The sequence below is a fragment of the Betta splendens genome, chromosome 1 (genome assembly GCF_900634795.4).
Source record: "Betta splendens chromosome 1, fBetSpl5.4, whole genome shotgun sequence".
NCBI lineage: Eukaryota > Metazoa > Chordata > Actinopteri > Anabantiformes > Osphronemidae > Betta > Betta splendens.
The window spans coordinates 18406078-18428449 of record NC_040881.3 but is presented as its reverse complement, the minus strand read 5'-3'; the positions used below and the strand labels follow the sequence as shown (position 1 = coordinate 18428449).

Genomic DNA, 22372 nt, shown 5'->3' with positions numbered 1-22372 from the left:
CTTTGCTCCTCCATGTCCCTCTAAAGTAACTGGTGGCTGTGGTGTACCCAGAATTGCTGCTAGCTATATCCTGTCCTAACTTGCACAAATCTGAAGCTACTTCTGTGCCATCTTGGTAAAATACTAAGTAATGTGCACAGTTGCCAGCTTTGCACTTCACCATTCATTGTTCAGGGGCAACTGAACCCTGAATGTGCCTCTAGAAACGGTTGGGCAAGTCTCCAGTTGGCTGCATTTGGACAATGATTTCAGCAGCCTCCAAGGGAGATTAAATATCATCCACAATGAGGAAAGCTGCCTCTATCCAGCATAATCCACAAGAAGTGAAATGCAAGATCTCATTCTGACTATGCGTATATCTCTGAGAGTGTGGGGACCCTGTACTGTACCATTCAGTCAGCAATGGATTTAATTGCTATTTGTCTTGCTTGGCTTGTAGCATATTTATGCACTGTAATATGTCATTTAGTTAAGGAAAGGATTTACTGTAGCAAAATAACTACCAGATTACTCTCTTTTTGTTTCTTTTTTTTATTCACCTTTGTCTATTATACTAACTTTGGTCTCTCCCTAATTTTCATTTTTTGTTATGCTTATGCATTTTTTTCTGTTCTGTTGTTTTTTTCAAGGTCTGTCTTAGGCCTTGACAAGGATCCAGATCTGGTGCACATGGAGGCTCACACACCAGATGGAAGTGAGTGTCACCTACACGCATGCACTGACATCAAAGAGGAGTAATGAACAGGCCTCTATAACAATGAATTCCTCTTGGAGAGCAGACGTCCCCAGGGAAACAGGACTAGCTCGTTCCACCAATAAATTCAGTGCATGATTCTTGATTGCATGGCCTTTTTTCTCTACCTTTTCACTTGCTGAATGTCACCTTCATAACTATGAATGGCACCAAAACCTTTAATGGCATAGGTGAAACTTTTTGTATCAGCGCTGGATATTAAAATAGTGTCAATCGGGGATAAATGAGCATGTCTTTCCTCAATACCTGCACTGACGATTGACAGATGGCGATGCTTGTTTATTGTTACTGTATCTACTGGATAAAAATCAGGTGTTACAAAAACTACAAAGAGAACACACAGCAAAATTTCACAGGTGGACGGCTGTTAAATCTTTATATAATAAGATGCAGTAGAAAACTCATAAACATTATACATGTATTTCTTCTCATGTGACAGATGTGCAGTATGTCACATGCAGAGCCCAGATGTGCACAGATGCCAACAGGAACTACCCGTTCCCTGGATACATTGACATCAGCTCCTTGGTGGTTCAGGATGACTACATCTTCATACAGGTAGGAGTCTGAATAATCAGTGCAGTGATGGGTTGAAATTCTAAATAATACAATTGTAAATCGCTGAATGTAATTCAGTTATACTTTGATTCATGATATAATCATGCTTAATAAAGCAGTTTATTATTACAGCATTATTAAAGTTTACAATGCAAATTTAAATCACTATTACAGTTTAGCTGCACTTAATGGAATAATATGTAATACAAACTTGAAGTGTTTGGCTGTGTTGAAGTGGTGGCTAAGGCTTACAGGCTCAAGTAGCTGCATTACTAGCTGTTTCATTTAATGTGAGAAACATACAGTATTATAGTACATTCGATTTTCCCCAAACATTTTAATTAGACTTTCACTGCACAATGTTCAATACATACATACGAGAAACACCAAAAAACTCAGAGACATGTTTACCATTCAAAGTTTTTATGTACCATATACAGTATAGTAGCGTCAGAATTTTCCCTGGCACAAAAACCCATTTTTTAAAGTCATCCTAACCACTGCCTGCTCTATCGTATTAATCAAAATTTTTGGAACTAAAAAATTTGGAATGGTAATGTCCTGAATTCCAAGTAACACAGATGCAATATACAGGCTGTATTTTAATTTCCTCTCAACATGAATATTATTCATGTTGACATTGCAAATGAGGTTTCATACATTCAGGAGTCAACAGGCAAAGTCTGAATAATTACTGCACTGCTGTGCATGGACGCACACGTTTTATTAAAAGTTACCTCCAAACCCTATTGTGGGTTAGGATGTCAGGTAAAGTTAACAGTGACAATGAGGCCATTAAAACACTCCAGCAGCTGCTGCTGAACCTCACTTGTTAGTGTGATGATCAATGTCCTCCCATATCCTAGTATCATTGCACCACATTCTGATTCCCTCATCTCACCACACCTCCAGTAAGGACATCACAGTCTTACACGAGTGTACAAAAGTATACTATGTCTGTATTGTTATATTTATTATAGTAGTATAGTCATGTAGTAGTCATTTTTATTTTAGTTCAGTGGGGAACAGGTTTATTTTGTTTGTTTTGCTTTTTGAAAACCACTTACCTGAAGTACCTGTAGGCAGGTCTTTCCTCCGGAACTCTCCCCGGCCTTGACGGCACATTAGACAAAGAAATAGAGTTGTTCTGCAGAGGTCCTTCAATCTGATTGACCTCTCCAAAGTCTTTCAAGTAAACTCACAGGCATTCAACCTAAACCTCCCTTCCAATTTAAGCACCTCCACATTTTAACACGTATGCGTCACAGATGAAAGATCCTGATAGGTACGGCAAAAAGAAAAGAAAAAAATCAATCGTACCAATTCCTCTTAAAGTTCAAACTGCCTCTGGTTACCCTAGAATTGATCTTCTGCTTCATCACTCGATTACATGTGGGTCTGTTCTGTGGTGGTGCACTGCTATGCCAATAATATTGCACTCAGAGCCTGTTTTCTCTCCTTTCACCCTTTTTGAGCACTTACAGAATCACCCGAATAATCAGCCCTGACATAAAATTACAATACTTATATTACCTGTCTTCAGCAGAGAAACATAACTTTAATTTTAAGGGTATATTCTCTAAGGAAGTTTATGTCTGTATTGATAGGAGGGAAAAGTGGTAAAAGTATGAAGCTGCCATTACACTTGGCATACAGTGTATACATTACATGTGTGTACTGTAAGTGGATAAATGTTGCCCCCCAAGACCCTGAGGTTATGACAAACATTTACCACCCACCAGTTCTGTTTTTTCTGCCTGCATAACCCACAGCTTTGCAAAATCATCAAGACAATAAAGAGTGAGGGTTTTTTTTCTAGACAGAAGATGGGGCTGAGTTAGGTAATGTAAAGATTTCTCTACACATACAATAATGAGACTATTGATTGTCCTGCAAGATATTTACCACTTTGGTAAAGTCTACTTTGAAACAACCAAGCACATTGACACATGGGAAGGGCAGCATCCTCAAAATGCAAGCCAGAGGATTCCTATATTTGGCCCAGTCAACAACAAAAAAAAATAGAGACTGATGTGCACTTTTACCAAGAGCCAATGTGATATGATGCCACTAATGATAAGGGTCTCTCGAAATGTGGAAAACAAGGACAACCCACAAAGTAGCAAAATGAAAACCTGTTAAATAAATTCAAGATGCTGTTATCTGTACTTTGTTCTTGCAGGTTCCCACATCAGGTCGAGCCACGTATTACGTCTCCTACAGGAGAGAGTCTTTCATACAAATCAAACTGCCTAAATATTCTTTGCCCAAGGTATGTAGCAATAGAATTTGCTTGACTCAATTAAATCTGTTTACGTTTTTAGAATGTCACAGAGTTGATTATACATAGACTAAATTACAGGTTTCAGTCCTACTCAAAACTTATGGATTGTGGTTAAAAATGCATTACATATCAAACTTTGCTGATGATTGGTTTCCTTCGAAAGTAGGACATCTGTCAGACTTTTAATGATTACATTTACAGTGAGCATCTGATGCATTTTATCATGAACAGATTATATTGACACTCCTCTTATAATCAGTTCCCAGGGGTGTTTACTTTGTAAGCCCTTATCTAACAATTAAACTTCCTTTTAATGTCTTTGTGTTCTCTGTTAGGATTTACACATTGTCAGCACTGATGGGAAGCAGGTATTTGCTGCGGTACAGGAGTGGAACCAGAATGACACCTATAACCTCTATCTGTCTGACACCGGAGGAATCTACTTCACCTTGGCTATGGAAAATGTCAAGACCACTAGGGGCATCACTGGAAACCAGATGCTGGATCTGTACGAGGTAAGGTGCCTGACGAAATTGTTGAGCCTGCAGAGAAACATGCAGCGAGGTATGATTGAATCTACTGTATGGGAAGTTACAGGGGCTATTTTCTCACTGGTCTGTGACAAGACACAAGGACAGTCATGTGCCAGTACACAAGATTGTATATCACAGATCAGTTATTTTGAATTGGATAATTTCTAATATATACAATATATTATACATAAAATTCCTCAAGGGTTTGGATAGCCATCTGAAACTTACTGAATTTCTTTTAATTTGAATAATTAAATCATCCAGTTTAGATAAAAATGCTTTGATTCTAAACTCAGCAACTGAAAATTATAGTTTTCTACAAGAATATGTATGTAGTTTGATCATCTATGTTCATCCCAATAGGGACGTGTAATGACTTAATGAACTCCACTGAAGCCAACTAAAGTCATCCTGGTTTTAAAAAGGTGTGATCTCATATTTAAGAAACAAATCAGTACCACTGAGAATGTGAAAAGTAATTTCTGAGGTTGCTTTTCCACAAGTCCATTGTGCAGACAAACATTGGTCAATCTATATTTTATACAGAACTGATGTTAGTTGAAAATTACAGATCCAATCTGTTAGTGTCCATATTTGGCCAAGAACACAGTGTGTTTTGCCTACTTTGCTTTGCCTGCCCAAAAGTAACAATATGTAATTAATGTTGTTGATAATCTGTTAAATATCTCAAAGCCTGTTATTAATGACACAAAAAACAGAATCGCTGACAATATAGACAACATATTTGTTGAGGGGTTTCCTACAAGTTCATTGTGCAGACAAATTGGCATTTGAGGGGTTAAAACATGAAAACACCTTAAGATTGAAGAGTAGTGATTCTGAACAAAGCCAGAAAGTTGGGATCTCCACCTTCATCTTTACTGGATTGGTCCAAAGTCTGGAGAATTAGCTATATATCAGCTATAAACTACTCAGCAGCAAGTTGAAAAAAAAACAAATAGTAAAGTTTTAAGATGCTGAGCTTAAGGGAGCACTCAGGTGAAAGTCCTTTTTAAACAGTACTGTTGCCTACTTTTGCTTCACTACCTGTAAGTTGCCTACTGTTAAATAAAATAAAATACTGATTGCAACAGGTGTAAAAGATACAGCAGTTACTTTTCCACTGTATTTATAAAAAAACGAGTTTTGCTTACTCTGTATATACAAGATGTAATCCTCCATCTTCCTGACAGCAGACATACACAGAATGGAAAGCATGTTTAATGGGGCACACTGCACCTCTGGACTAGTAATGACCTCGTTAGCTAGCAACTGTACGTGTTTGCATTAGCATTCATTTCAGGAAAGTAGAATTCCCTCCCGCTGCATGCTTCACTCCCAGATGAACCCAGTTTATCACTCCTACACTGGCAGGTGTGACGGGGAGTGAAAGAAGTGAAATACTGACCAGCAGCACTGTGGTAATTAACAATTCTATTACTTTTCCGGAGCAAGGTGTGTGTGTGTGTGTGTGTGTGTGTGTGTGTGTGTGTGTGTGTGTGTGTGTGTGTGTGTGTGTGTGTGTGTGTGTGTGTGTGTGTGTTTGTGTGGCAGTTATTACAGTGCAGCAACTGTTTCTCCATGCAGCATGAAATGAAGATATGTTTTAATTGTGTTTGTCACAAGGTCACAGCTCCGTTCTTGATCTGAGCTAAACAAGACACATCCTGTCTCTGATGCAGCAGAGCCCATTACACATGAGAAGATGTGCAGTATGACGTGGAACTCAAACCATTTATTGCTGTTAGATGCTGACAAAGTAGACTTCACAGGCCTAATGTTCCAGAAAGGGAGATGCAGCTCCAGTCAAACCAGGGAGGAGACACTGAAGACGTGAAAGTTGCTTTGTTCTTTCACACTTTGAAATTGCGTGTCTGTGCAGAGGGCTCGTGTTTCTTTTACACCCCCCCCCGAAAATCAGTTGCTCTATTTCATCACAGAAAATTGCCCAATTATCTTCTAAATAAAGGATTATTTTATTGTCAATGAAATTAGACAAAGGCAATTTGTGTTATGATGACCGTTTGTGGTGCAAAGCAATCTTCTGCTGACACTAGGCCTTATCTACCCTTCAGTCTAAGAGGTGATTTAGCAGGTGGCTGTCTGGCACATCAATCTGTTGATCGTTATGAGGTGGCCTGCATGGATTTTTTTTGCCATCACACTTAAACCCAGAGCTGTGACGCAACAAATGAGCTATAGAATAAAATGAAAATGTTTTTCACATTACTGTAAATAATAAACAGCAAACTCCTTCCGTTCAATAAAGATAATCTAACCTCATTGAAATACAGGCTTTTTATAGTACATAATGATGGACATATTTATATGGATATATGGATAAGAGCTCACAGTTACTAATATTGAAATTTGGTCTTTCTATCCCCTCAGCCCAACTGCTTGAGGCAGATAGCCTTCCAATCTTAGTCTAGTTCTGCTAGAGGTTTCTTCCATTGTTCTTCACTGTTGCCTAGTGCTTGAAATAGATTTTCTATATAGTTTCTATATAGACTTACTGTGTTCTGTAAGGGTTTAAACATTGCTCTGTACTGTTACAAACTCCCCTCGAACGGTTCCGAACCGCCGGGGCTTGACAGGGGACTGGGGACAGGAGAGGAGATGCAGTTGAGATGGAGGACAACACCAACTTCGAGCCAGAACTAAAAATCACTGCGATGCAGGAAAATGCTACTAAAAACCTAAAAAGCTCCGTAACACTACGGGCAAAAATCCTAAACACGGAAACACAAGACAATCACTCAAGATGACTAACAATCCTACTGATCAAAATTAAATACGCTCCATTCCTAATGAGCAAATAACCTAAACATGAAACATAAAACAGAAGACACTCAAACCTTCACAGGAGACAGAACATCAAAGAAAACCAACTCCTTTGCATTAAAGCTCTCTTTAACTAGTAACTTGGTGTAGCATCCAGCTACGATCGCGTACACACCAACAATGGGTGAAACACAAGGCATGACTTAAATACAACTAGGTGGGTCAACTAATTAGAACAAAAAACAAACTCAGGTGATGACCCACACCAAAAAAACAGGAGCGCCTCTAGTGGCCTGAAGGCAGAACGTCACATATACTTTCAGATGAAATTGTATTGTGAACTGGCATTGAATATTGGTTTTGCTGCATCAGTGGCGATAAAGGTCATTGGTTGGAGTATTGTTTAATGGTGGTCAGGAGGTTCTTGTTAATGATTCAACAACAACCTGAATTTCAAGCCACCAATTTGCTAAACACCAGTGTTTAGGGGGGGTGCATTGGACTTTCATGTCTAGAGCTTTATTTTCTTAGCAGTAGCATTGAACTTATAGAAATAAGAAAAATACATTTAAATAGCAGACTATGTAACAAAACAGCATCATTGGGTTTTGGCATGCAAGCATTGCAGAGCAGTCAACAATAAAGGCCTTGAAAACAGCCTGTTTATTGACAATGACTGGCTGAGAAGATGATAGGTCCTCCTTGAACAGCACTCTGTCACTAATGTTCTAAGGGAGACCGGCAGAGTAGTTGGGCTTAGAACAGGAGGACAATTTTACTTTTCTTGTGGCAATGGAGACGGTCAACAGCAAGTCTAGCAACTAATGTGCTGAAGAAGCAAAAGGTTCCAGAGTAAGCACAGCGGAAGGCGATGACTGTAACCAAGCCTAGGATAGTAATACTGTACCAGACTGCCCTGTGACAAACCAAAGAATATCCTCCTGTAAAGACTCCATAACAGCAGGTTATTCTCAGAATGAATCCAAAACAAAAATTTACAACAGGGCAGCCTCCGCTTTGCACTGTAATTAGCAGAATCCTTTCCAGGGAAATAAAGGTAACAACAGAAGTCTAAAACTCATCTGATGAGGCACAACAGGCCCCTTTGGAAAAGTCTTATTTGGAGACAATGCAGGTTGTGAGACTTGGGGAATGAAACAGAGAAAATACAAGGAAGCAAAACAAGATACAACAGTGGTGCCAGGTACTGTAATGTTAGGGGCCTACATTGTAGTGTATCTAGTGAGCTGCTGTACAACTGAACAGAGAACAAAGACACAGGTAAAAACAATTAGTAATGATGAGTAAAGCTACTGATGATATGAAGAAGAAACAGGACACAAGAAAACGTCAGAATAAACGGAAATAACAGAACTAAATAAATTGGTTGTTACACTTCAGACCAATGAAATATGACAACAAAACATATATAACAACATATATTTAACTTACACTGAAAATAAATACTGTATGTCACATATTCAAAAGAAATAGAAAAAAAACAAACGTGACCAAAACTAAAGCAAATAAATGCTTAGACCATGTACACCTTTCGTTCAGTTGATTTTTTGTTTGAAATTAAAAGTTGAAAAATGAAAAAACAAGCCATTATTTCATTTTAAACATGGTAATGAAAAATCAAATTAAGCAATTTTTTTGACAGCTCGGAATGAATAATGAAGTCAACTGGATTTCCTTTTGCTCAGCTAACAAAATGCATCACATGACCCCATACTGGCTGTAGGCCGTAGTTTGCCCTTGCCTGACAGGTTTATTTCCACCAAATATAACGTAGCTCTCCATTTCTCTGTCACACATCGAAGATTTGACCGTAGAAGAAGTTGCTAATGGAATTGAGTTCAATTGAGTTCACTTCCAACTCCTGTGATACAGAAGTGTAAAAGCAAAAAAAAAATTTGCTTGAAGAAAGTGCTGTAAAGTTCAATATTTTGATGTGTAAATGAAACTGGTCCCTTGCTGGTTTCCCAACTCTCCCCTCCCATTAGCCTGCTGATTACCTTGATCAGGTGTTAAAAGAAAACTTCAACGATTTTTCAATGGGGGTTGACCAAAAGATGGTGGAGAGATGGTGAATAGAGGGCGCAAAATCATGATCTCGCCTAGGGCGCCAACTTGGCCAGGTCCGGCCCTGGATGTAATAATAATACAATAATCATTTACTAAATTTATTATTAAATCATTTAATAATAATAATCATTTACATCACTCATTAAATTCATTCCTCCTTCAGCACACCCTGGTGGATTTTTTTCAGTGGGCTCACAGACTATAACTAGTACTTCCTGGTTTTCTCTCTACCTGCCCCAGCAAGAGTCAGCCTGAGAGGGGAGCAGAGCCAGCCTGCTGGAGTGAAACTGCTCTGTCTCTACATTGAAAGATGCACAACTGAATCCAACAGACAAACGTTCAGACATTGCTTCCCATTTTTAACAAAAGGTTATATTTTACAGAAAGTGTGTTTGAATAAAGACATAATTTCTAAGTCGTTTAGCAGCTTTTTATTTTCAATTAAAGCAGACAGTTATTGGGCTCAAAAATTACGAGTGCTTCCTGTTTTTCTCTGTACCTGCCCCAGAGGGACAGAGGGGGGGCTCAAAAATTACGAGTGCTTCCTGTTTTTCTCTGTACCTGCCCCAGAGGGACAGAGGGGGGCAGAGCGAAGAAAAACAATGGCGGACAGAGCAGTTCCGCTCTGTCCGCCATTGTTTTTCTTCGCATACGCGTACAGCACTAATATTCAATGGCCAAAGTTGCTGCTGTTGATTAGCCGTTCTGTATGGCAGCCCCCTGCTCCCCCAGGGTATGGGTTCAAATGCAGAAAATGATTTCCCCAATGTGGGATCAATAAAGTTCAATTATTATTATATAGAAAAATGGGGCATAATACAAATAGTTACGGAATCGTTCTGTGATAACCCATTTAAGAGCAAGGAATTCCAATTTACCTGAGTGAAGGTGAAGGTGATTTTTTTCCGGTGCTGATAGTGTCCAAGAGCCATTACTAACTACATGTAACTTCTCTGATACAATACAGCACCAAGCCCCTTGTTGGATGCATCCGTGTGGAGAATGAACAGTTGGGTGAAATCTGCAAATGCCAAGACAGTTAGCTGAACCAGGCAGTTTATCAGTTGCTCCAGGATTTGTTGGTGTGAGTCCTTCCATTCAATTGGTGTATGAGGCAGTACTACATTTACATTTCTCTTATTGTACAACTTCCTTCCTTTAGGCTATGAACTTGATGTTGGACCAGGACCTTTTGTTAGCTCATAAAGGGGGCCAGCAATGCGAGAAAAGTCCTTAATGTACTGGCGATAGTAGCTCAACAGTCCAAGTATCTGACTCAATTCACCAACTGTTTTGGGGTTCTTCTCTTTCAACACCCTGATGGCAGCAGTGTCAGCAGGAATCATCTTATTTCCTTCAGCCAAAACTATTCTTCCCACGTAGTGGAATTCCCTTTTGAATAACTCATATTTGGTTGGCTTTAATTTGACCACACTTTCCACACTGTCTCAATCTCTGCAGTACTCGTCTTACATCATTGACATGACTTTTTTATTTTATTTTATTTTATTTACTTTTATATTTATTCGTGGGGAGAACTGTGGTGCTGCGCAGCACCACAGTTCTCCCCACGAACACAGACAAGATTCCTGCTGAGCTGCTAGTTAAGACCCGCAGTGGGCACCGCGCAGGAAGACTATGACGGGAGAAAACGAGACACTTCAGACCTGCCCAGCTGGAGTAAAGGACGAGCAGCGTCCTGCAGTTCACAAAGACCTGGCTGACTCCACTCATTCTGGACTCGACTGTCGCACTGGCCAATTTTCAGAATGAAGGACAGCGGTAAGAGGAAGGGAGGGGGTCTGGCTGTGTTTGTGAACATGAGATGGTGTATGCCAAGACACAAGGCACAATCAGAGAGAAGCTTTGTAACAGAGACATTGAGCTGTTACCGGTGGGCATGAGGCCATTCTATCTGCCACGGGAGTTCAGACGTTATAATAATTTCTGTGTACGTCCCACCTTCCGCTAACGCTGACACAGCTTCTGAGACCCTGCTCTCAGTCACCAGCAGGCTGCAAACACAGCACCCATGGCCCCTTTTCCTGATCTCTGGGGACTTTAACCATGCTCCTCCTTCAGCTGCTCTGCCTACATACACCCAGTATGTGACCTGCCCCACCAGAGACAACAAAACACTGGACTTATTCTATGCCAACACCAAAGAGGCCTACGCTGCATCCTCCCTCCCACCGCTGGGCAGAGCTGACCACAACATCCTGCATCTCCTGCCTGTGTATAAACCTGTTGTACACAGGCAGCCAGTGGTGCCCCGCACAGTGAAGAGGTGGACAGCTGAGAGCGAGGAGACTCTCAGGGACTGTTTTAATACCACTGTGTGGAAGGAGCTCTGCGACCCACATGGGGAGGACTTAAAAGCCATCACAGACTGCATTACAGACTATATTAACTATATGACTCTGGTGGCATCAGCCATCCTGTACAGTGTGGTCTGATGGAGCAGCATCACAGTGAGGGACAGGAAGAGACTGGACAGGATCATCAAGAAGTCCAGTTCTGTCCTGGGATGCACTCTGGACACGGTGCAGGAGGTGGGTGAGAGAAGGGTCCTGGCTAAACTGACATCCATCATGGACCAGGACTCTGACCCACTGGAGGACTCACTTTCTGCTCTGGAGCAGCTTCAGTGACAGACTGATGCACCCTCCCTGTGTGAAGGAGAGATATCACAAATCTTTCCTACATTATGCTATAAGACTATACAATCAGAACTGCTAACTACCTCCCACCACATTCACTCATTCATCTCTGTACAATATTTCTGCAAACTCTGTGCATTATTATATATCTATTCTATATTTTCACAATGTGCAACAGTTTTCTGTACAGCATTTGTGCAAACCGGTACAAGATTTATTACTGTGCAATAACCCTTCCAATGACCTCATACTTACTCTACCTGTACTGTACTATGTACTGTGCCAACACAAAGTTTCTTATTATTAACTGTTTTTGATTATGTGGGTGTATTCCTCTGTGTTGTATTCGCTTTTGTGTGAAGTAATTTCCCCGCTGTGGGACTATTAAAGGTTTTTCTTATCTTATCTTAAATGTTTTGCCAAACACTAATGGATCATCCAGGTATGGGACACAGATCTTGTCTCTAAGACCTTCCAAACACTCCTCCATGCAGCTCTGAGTCCAAATGGGATTCTGGTCCATGCATACAGTCCCCATGGTGCCACAAAAGCCGTCTTGTTGATGTTGCTGTCTTTTGCCATGAACCCCTGGTGAAATCCTTTCCCTGGTCTAACAGTGAGAAAATGGTGTTCATCCAAGGTCATGATATTCTGGACGGTCTTTCAGGAGTTTTACGATTTAGTTCTCTATAATCTATACATAGTCGTAAAGAGCCACATTTATTTTCTCAGGCAGGAACAGGTGATGCATAGGAAGAGTGGGATTTCTCTATCCATCCTTGTATGATCAGGTCTCTCGGATAGTCTTTCATTTCCTCATACAGTGGCTTAGGAACTAACATGTAGGTCCAAGCTACTGGCTCTGGGTCTTTTAAGGACATTTCTAACTGGAGATTTTCAATACAATCTATGTCATCATGTGATTAAGAGAAAGAACTTGACTCCTCCTTCAACATCTTGCGTACTATCTTGTTCTCTCATTTAGGTGACTTAGATCAATTGGGGGGTCCAAAGGTTTTGTAGCATTGTCCTTATGTTTAGTATGTTGGGTCTGAATGCTATATATATCAGCAGGTATGTGTATTTCTTTAGCTGAATTTTCTGAACTGATTGCACTGTACCAATAACTATTTTTCCTGTCAACAAAATTACATGGTCAGTGGGGTTTTGTACACTCGCGATGTTTGGCTGTGCCCCTTCATTCACCTGCATCAATGTATTACTGAACTCAAGACCCTCTGGTCACTGGGGGTTGTTATCTGGCTCAAAGATCCAAGTGGTGTGTTTTTGAAGGGCCTGTTATAGATTCTGCATTTTACTTTGACAACACTATGACTGGGTATGTTCAGCTTTTGGCCGATTGTTCTCACTAAATACTCACTTGTCCTTTTGTCGATCACTGCTTTAACAAATGCCTTAGCTTTCTTTTTTCCAAGTTTAGGAAAAGCTGATTTCACAGTTTCTATCAGGTTTTCTTCATCTACATTGTTTGTCTGATTCTTTTGGCCATTAGAAAAACATGACATCAAATGCAATAATTTGGTGTGACTGCCTCTCATTACACGCATGGAAACATAGAACTCTTCAGTGCCACATGCTAGTCTGAAAGTTACTTCTACCCATCCCACATATGGAATCTCCGTACCATTAGCTGCTTCAACTTGCAAGGGGCCATTAGAGTCAACTATCTCTGCTATGTCTCTCAACTCAATGTCTGGGAAATTGTTGGCTTTCCACGCCTGATTGACTGCGGACACCTGGGAGCCAGTGTCCCACAGTACTTGAGTTTTCTTTCTTTGTAAATAGCAGTAAAAAAGACATCTCTCCTACAATTTCAGTCACTGTACAATGTTCTTGTGATGATTTAACAATGTTCATCTTACATACCTGAATTTGTTCTGTTCTATTCTCATGTTGTGTTAGCCGTTTACAGTCCTTTTTGTGTTCTGGCCAATGACTAACCGGGCATTCTTTGGAGCAGTAGCATGTATACTGAACATTGTTGGAACAACTCTCGTCCTTCGAATCCCCCAATGCTGGTACGTCTTTTTATGTGGTGGTCACTCCTTTCCCTCGGAGGTGACCATGGCTCGTTTAAAGGATCCCCTCTTTCAGCAGCTGGAGGGCCTCTGTAGCCTCTACAACCTGCACGAAAATATTCACCGCTTCCACATCTGTAACATTGCTAGCAATATTCCTCTTGTCGTTGCTGGCATGCACGACATTTAGGTCTTGTCCATGGCATTGGGTATCTTTGTGGTGCGCATCTCTGTTGAAACTGTGCAGTTTATGCCAAACGTGGACCATTCACGGCTTGGTATTTCTCTAATCTGTGACACTTCTACCTAGAAATCTTTTAACAGTACTATGTCTGCTTTGTTTTCTTCGAGGTCCGACAACACGTCTGATTTTAACATAGCTCATATCATTGACTGGATTGCATGGACTGCAGGGTTCCGCTGTGGTATAGCTTGCTTCTTATATCTGATAGGGCTGTAGGTCCTGTGAGTACTGTGTGCATGAACACGCTCTGCACTAGTGCCGGGTCATATTTATATTTTATATTTTTTCTATATATTTTAGGCTAGTTTCTGCTTCGAGCCATTGCTCTGATTCAGAAATTCTGTGGAGTCCCTCTACTACTGTACTTTGGACCTCTGTAGTTAACTGTTTATATAGCTCAGTTGCTATATACTGTAAACGGTAAATTCTTGGTAATGTGAGCGGAGTAGGCAAAGATAGATCACATTTACCTTCAAGATAACTGCGCAGCTGAAGTTCAGGTACAATGGCTCTGAAAACAGCATCCACTATTTCTGACTCTGGGTACCCTTTACTTAATCCATTCTCAATTTGGCGGGCCAGGCTCAAGAATGTAAGTCTGTCCTTTTGTCCAGGCTCACCAATTTGTTCTGAGATTTTATATTCTTTGCGCCATGGTGTAATGTTGGCAAAATCGGGAGCTGTGTGGGCTGGCACAGTTTGGTTATTCACTATATGCTGCTTTCCTGCTTTTCAGTTTCCTTCTGTTGCACTAGTTTTAGCTGCTCTAGTTTACTCTTTAACTTCTCCTGCTCATTACTATATTTTGTGTTTGCTAGCATACTAGTTTTGTGAGGGTCTTGCAAAGTTTTTAGCACGTCCATCAGGTTTACCAGTTCCAACATGCCCTCATCTTCCAATTCCCTTAGTTCTTCACGTTCAACGTGTTGGGTAATATATAAGACAAGTGTATAACGCATAGTTTTTGCTATCTTTAGCCTAATTGTTCCTCAAATTTCAAGGAAGTCACTTACTTTACATTAACTGCTCTGTTGTTAGTTAAAAAAGAGCTCATTTGATCTTAAACTGCAAGCTTTCAATTTTTACATCTATTCTGGCAGATAAGAGAAAACCCAAAAGCTGGAATTATAATTTATGTCTGTCACTATGGAATTTTTGCTGCCCCCTGTTGGACACTTTGCATCTCAGGATATGCGTGTTCCTTGGTGAGACTTTCACTTCAACTGAGATGCGCTTCCTACAGCCTAGGCTATTTTTACGGGATGATCGACGTGGTAGTTCCCTCTGTAGCCGGATACTGCCTCACTTCTTTCATCCCAGTGCCCGGTGCCTCCAAAATGTAAGAGCCCTGATAAGGGGGGGATATGAATGAGAGCAATGCACACGACACAGCTTTACGCTTTCGCTGGAGTGTATTGAGTGCAAATCATTCAATGTACAACAGCAACTAACAGAAATTCACTTAACACATCGACAGTGATGACAAATACATACAAAACGAACCACACTAAATGACATTCTAACATATCTACAATGACACATTAGCCTTGTGACGCAGCACTCGTCAAGCAGCACTTAAGATGGCGTCTGCGCACCCTTATCACATAGGCACAGAGCGAGGTTAGCCTAACGTTACCCACAGATGGCTCTCTATTTACTATATTACATTCGAACAGTTTCACACAAAACACCGGATACGCTTCGTTGGACACATACATCATTGCTAAAACACATATTGTAACTATGAACATTTGTAGGACCAACATTCACATCTGATAAGGGGGAAATGAATGAGAGCAATGCACACAACACAGCTTTCCTCTTTGGCTCGAGTGTACTGAGTGAAGGAAGCTGTGACCGAATATCGCCAATTAGGAACTCCCTCTGCTGGACTCTCTCTGCAATTACCCCTACTCTGTACGCCAACTACTGCAATGTGAAACTGATACAGATGTAAAACATAATACAAAACACTGTGTAGCAGCAACAATAAACAACTCTATTCAACATACGCTAATTCTCTGGATCTGATGCCAAATATACTATTGTCACCAGTAAAATTCAACCTGTCATATAAGCACAACCAGAATTACAGTAATACATAAGGCACAATGTCGTTTTTTGAGAAAATTAAAGGATTTTAAGTGTGCCTTATAGTCCGAAAAATACAGTATATAGTGATTCAAGGTGGACAGGACTGCAGTAAGCAAGGCAGTGTCACCTGCCTCAGGATTGGCAGATACAAAATAAAATAGGATTGTGCACCATTCACCGATACATGATGGTCAAAACAAAAACTTCTTGTCATTGAACAATGACAAATAGTGAAATCTCCAGTGTCATTTTGAGTAATATGTGCTATAGAATAGAGATCTGTGTCTGCATCATTCACCTTGTCATGAAAAATACACAGAGTGGGACGAGTGAGTGATGGCAAGTGAAAGAAATATGCCCAGGTAAGCATGAGTGGTTCTACTAGTTTGCGTGTGTGTGTGGACTGCTGGAATCGGAGGCAATAAATAATTACCCCAGTGACTGACAGGTGGAGTTAGATAAGAACAGGAGGACCCTCGTTAGCTGCATCCATCTTGAGAACTATGTTTCTATGACATTGTCAAATATGCTGCCTATTAGTGCCACTTATACAGATGTGGCCCTTCGTGGAGGGAAACACATCCAAGTGGAGCCCCTCACTATGGCAACTACTTGGAGTGACTGTCCTTTCCATTACAGATCAAACTTTGGTTGAGGAATATGTCTAATCTATGTCTAAACTAGAAGTTTGGATGAGATGTGTTTGTTTGTGTGGCTCTACTTTTACTGCATATATGTGTATGTTTAGAAAAGATTCAGTGTCACAATAAGAAAACAGACAAGGTATTATTTTTCAATAGTCATTTTGTCCTGTGGATTGGATAAATGGAAGGATATTATTGCAGATAACATTCAGCATTGTAAAAGAAAATGTGCTGTGGTTTCTACTAAGTTATCATTAGCATTCAACTGTTGTGAAGACTGCTGCCTGACTGTACCAAACGCCCTTTTTGATGTCTGTAATGGGTACTGAGCTTTTACAGTGATATTAAGATGTATAACGTTTCCTGAATTAGAACAAGAAAGATGCAATGCAAACTTGTGTGTGTGTTCATCAGGTGGCAGGAATTAAAGGCATGCTGATAGCTAACAGGAGACAAGACAACCAGGTGAAGACCTACATCACCTACAATAAAGGAAGGGACTGGAGGCTGCTACAGGCCCCTGCTGTAGACCTAGATGGAAATGATATCCACTGCATACTGGTAAGATACTGCATACTTGGAGTATAAATTTATTATTGTTTCTACTGTTTACACACAGCCAATGACTTGTCTGGCTATTAAACGGTCAACTATCAGTCACTGTCATGCCCACAGATTGGATTGGTTGGGGTTGAGTCAACAATGTCTTTTATCCACACAATGAAAAGTGTCAAACCATACATTTTTAAGTTACAACACCCGTTCCAGGGTCTATTCTATCTCATGGTGATGTGACTGTATATACATTAAAGTGGTAGTACTGGTAGTTTTACCAGTGCCAGTTAGATTGCTGCAGAAAATGAATGGTTCCACTGATAGATAGTGGATAATCTAGATACTCTACTAGCCCTTTTAGTGGTTGCTTATGAGTGCAATACATTGACACAACATTAATATTTGTTCACAAAAAAGAAATGTTATAGATTCTTGATTTTTCCTACAGTATAACAATAAAGAACACTTTTACAGTGGGCTTGTTTTGACATTCATTGTTATTAAGCCATCCCAGTAACAAACCCTATTCTTGAATTCATGTAGAATGGACTTTTAATAATGAGTGTGTCATCTGTGCTTCAAAAATAAAAAATATAAGACTCAAGATTTACTGCATATGTGGACAGTGATTTGGCACTCATTAGACAGCCTCCTCTGCTACAAAAACTAACCAGCTCACTGTTGGGAGGCCTCGCATCGCAGACATTAGGAGCGTTCATGCTGTTTAAGAGGTAATTTCTGGGCCGTGTGGTGTGGCTTACAGGTTCCCTGCGATTGCGCATTCATGTGACATTTTAATTAGTGCTGTAGATTCCTTTTGATTACTCTTTTCAGTCCCACTGCCCTTGATGTCCTTACACCAGTGACATGCTGTCTACTACGAAGATGAAAGCAGACGCATTTTTTTCTGCTCACTGAACAAATGTAATTGTCTTCTGTGGTGTGCATGCCCCCGAGACTTCCCTTCATACTTTAATGCAAATTCTGTCTCTCTTTGTATTAATGACAGATTAAATGCAATTAGTAAAACTTATAAAGTCACAGTTCCCTCTTTGGGAGACAGATGAATCTGGCTTATTTAATAGGTTTGTTTTTGTTCCAGTTTTTTTCCCTAGTTCTGTCATTTTTTAAATAATTCACATGTCTCTTACCTGCATATGCATTATTTATGGTTTAATGTATGTATTATGCTCATTTTTAAGTGAACAAGCCACTTTATTTATTTTTTCTCCCTTTTCAGCCTTTCTGTTCACTTCATCTCCAGCTGCAAATGTCAGAGAACCCTTATTTGTCAGGAACAATCTCCACCAAAAGCTCTGCGCCAGGGATCATTGTTGCCACAGGTAAAACAAAGGTTCACAAATGATGTATGGTTATAAACACAAAGTATAGATAATTACACATGGAAGTCATATCTTTACTAGAGTAGTCTTTGCATTGCGATTGGCACTGGGTTTTCTTTCTGTGATCACCCAGGAGCATGGAGTTTGCATGGCCCTCAGGCTTTCTCCCACTCTCAAAACTTTAGTTTAGTTTAATCGTTGACTCTAAATTGTCAGTAGGCATGAATGGTTGTGTCTGTGTATGTGGCCCTGAAATGGCCCGTTTCATGCTCATGTGACAGCTGGGATAGGCTCTAGCATAACCGCGAGTGTGAGTTATTGGTCTTGAACTTACAGTATCCCAAGCCAGTGTCAGGATCTGCTAGATGCTGGACCCACATGCACGACTCAGACACACTAGGCGAAGGTAAATGAGGTTTTATTTCCGGAGATAACGATCAGATCATGCAGAGGAATACACAGGTATACGGCGCAACGCAAAGGATCAGGCGGGCTCGGTGTCGGGGACAGGCAAAGTTCATAAACAAAAGCTCAGGATTACAGTACCGTTCTGGCAGAGGCAGTGTCGTTGTCGAATTAGTAAGCAAGGTCGTTATCAGACAGGATCAAAAGCCAAGGTGTACAAAACAGACAAGGGCTAGACAGGATCGGCGTCGATGACCAAAAACAAGGTTCACGATAACAAAGCCGGACTAGGATACCGGACGCTGGAATGTGGTGAATGTCACGCAACAATCTGGCAAGGTACTGGGTCGAGAGGTGGTGCTTAAATACAAGGTGAACTGATTACTGATGAAGTGCAGGTGTGGATAATGACCAGTAGAAGCAGGGAACAGCTGTGACATGACGTAAACAGGAAGTCCTTTCAAAGTAATGGCGGAAGTTGACCCAAGACGTGACAGTAAACACAGCTGTGGAGTGAGTGGCCGGAAGTCCTTTAAAATAAAACCCGAGAATAGAACCAGACATTACCGAAAGGAAGGACTTCAAAATAAAACAAGGAGCAGGACCAGAAACTGTGACAGCCAGTCACTGTGCTTTTTTTAGGCAAACACTGGTCAGTATTGTCTGACCAGTTGCTAATGATGAGTTTACTGTGTTTGGCCCTGTTCTGGATTGAGACTAATATCTGAAATCTGAAACCTAAAATAGATCAGTGTTCCACCTCATGGATAAATAAAGTATTGCAATGGCCTTCTGTGGATCCCAACCCAGTTTAGAACAGTACAGAGAACTACCCCTCACAGTTGTGATTATTTACATGTTTATTGACATGGCAACCTGCATCTTCACTGTAAGAAATGTCATAGTGTGATTTTTCCTTTTTACTGTGGTGTGCCTGTGTCACTGTGTGAAAAACAAAAGGTTTTATGTTAGCACCAATGGTGACTTCAGCAGAAAAAATTTATTGCATGTGCGTATGTGTAAGTGTGAGTGTAAGAATGTTTTAGTTTTTGGATCTGTCTTGTTTTTGTGTTAAATAAACATACATCTCTGCTGCTATGCTCAAACCCTCTTTTTGTGTGTGCCTGCGTGCATTTGTATTGCTGGCCAAGCCTTTGATTTGGCACTGTAATTCACTGCGCATGCTGCGTCTTTTAAGATGTCAGCTGGTGCAGAGATCATCTCACCAATACAACAAACACCATACAAATCAATCACTTGCCTAACTACTCAGCTGTGGCCAAAGTAGTCAAGCCAGTTCACTTGCTACACACTTGCAGGGAAATGCTTTGGGGGCATTGTGTAGTAATGTCACTGCTAGAGCAAAGGCACATTATTACATTATGTTGCCTAAGTTATGGAGGCATCCATAGGATGGATGCAGACCGAGGGTCTGCTTTGTTCTATCCACCTGATTCAAGAAAGTGGTATGGATTAAAGCCAAAGGAAAGATGGTCACAGGCCTGTGTGATTGGCAGGAGGGATCAAAAACACTTAAGCTCCTTTATCTGTATAATCTCAAGTATTTATTTTTTATGTATTTTGTCACAAATTCTTTTTGCATTCTCACAGGAAATATTGGACCTGAGTTGTCTTACAACAATGTGGGCATGTTCATATCATCTGATGCTGGCAATAGCTGGAGACAGGTGAGCTTCGCCCTGAGATGTAACCGACCGTGAAACCGTGAAATGCTGACAGCAGTGATTAGCTTTAGAAGTATATGTTGAATCATGGTGTCTTTAACAGAATTAACTTTCATAAGTTCCAAATCCTTCAGTTTACACTCCAGCAGGCCAAATGTGGGTGCTACAGGATCTTTCCACATTACATTTTTAACATGACTCAGGCACCATTAGAGAAGAGTCTAATGGTGCCTAAGTTATATTTAGCTTCTTCAGCTCTGTGAACCTGGTATCGTTCACTGTACTGTTACTTACTGGGACACTGGATGGAAGCACTGCTAAAAATGCCAGTTAACACCTTTTCTAATTGTTGTGTCAACCAAAACATGCAAGACAGATTTTACATTTGAAAATTATTGTAATTTCATTAAAAAACAGATTTGCATGATGTTAGACAGATTAGGTTCTGAGACAACTGAACAACTGAATGTAATTTACTTACGATCTGTAATGAAATATATTTTGAAGTTCTTTACTTTGTGCTTAGTTTAATTTAGCTTTAATTTAGAGGAACATTTTTACTCTAACTAATATTAGTTAGTTAGGATAAAATAGGTTCCACTGCTATTAACTGTTGTTATTTTCTCTTAATCACTTTTTTGTTTTTTTAATAATTTTTAACTAGACTCGCCCTTGAACTTATGGTTCTTATGGTTAAAATAGCTAGCTAACATACTTTTTTGTTTATTATTCTATAATACCAAGAATTATATTGTTTTGTGTGGTTAAGTGACAAGAGAAATCATGAGATAATTTGTGCTGTTATATTTTTTAATAATTCATATATAATACCATAATGTATAAATCTGTCATGCAGATATTTGAAGAGGAGCACAATGTGTGGTTTCTGGATAAAGGAGGGGCCCTTGTTGCTGTGAAACAACCATCTGTGCCAACTAGACACTTGTGGTATGTCCTTTATAGAATGTTTTCAAATATTATGTCTTTCCTAAAATACTTTTCCAATACTATTTTTAGATGATTTTTATAACATTATTAATATTTATCAGAAACATACTATTTATATATTATATCTGGCACTCAATCCATTTACTCATGCACTTTGACTGTGGCTTCTAAGAAATCATAAGCGATCTAATTTGAGAGATTTTTTTTTCAAGTCACTTATCATTAAGAGCCAGGAGAACCCCCCACATCCCCCCCATAGTGTTTTCATTAACACATTGCCTTCCTCCTGCCAAATCTGGTGCCTACGCTTTGCTTCAGTGCAGGCTAATCCATGTGAGACCAGATCTGTTCTTTTCTCGCCTTTGCAACAATTTTGAAATTAGTTTTAGAACCAGTCAAGTGCAGCTTGCTGGGTTTTTGTCTCTCAACCAATTTAAGAGTGATGGAAGAAGAACCGAGGAAAAAATAAAAAGTAAAATAAAAATGACACATAGCCAGTGTATCTCCACAACCACTATACAATATCCATGGAATGGTATTGCTTTCTTAGCCACTGTTAAGTTAAACACTTCCACAGCCGGAATCTCAATATAGTTACGTGTCAGCACTTCATATTGTCAGTACTTTTAGCCAAATGAAAGCAGAGAGACTTTTGAGGTGGCATTTGGAACTTTGAAAGGCCTCAGCAGTGTTTCAACCCATGTCACATCTAGGTACACCTAGTTGTTCTTATTTCAACACTGATGGTGATAAG

General features: G+C 40.1%; 1 protein-coding gene across 2 annotated transcripts in view; it reads left to right on the top strand.

Annotated features, from left to right (window-relative positions):
• Positions 1-22372, top strand: part of sorcs3a (sortilin related VPS10 domain containing receptor 3a) — a 227147-nt gene that overhangs the window by 122459 nt on the left and 82316 nt on the right. For both annotated transcript variants that reach the window (XM_055507845.1, XM_029163616.3), the window contains exons 6-13: positions 630-694; positions 1194-1312; positions 3495-3584; positions 3932-4111; positions 17097-17243; positions 18478-18580; positions 20597-20673; positions 21527-21618. In XM_055507845.1, coding sequence (XP_055363820.1) covers positions 630-694; positions 1194-1312; positions 3495-3584; positions 3932-4111; positions 17097-17243; positions 18478-18580; positions 20597-20673; positions 21527-21618 — 873 coding nt within the window. The remainder of the gene's footprint in view (positions 1-629; positions 695-1193; positions 1313-3494; positions 3585-3931; positions 4112-17096; positions 17244-18477; positions 18581-20596; positions 20674-21526; positions 21619-22372) is intronic.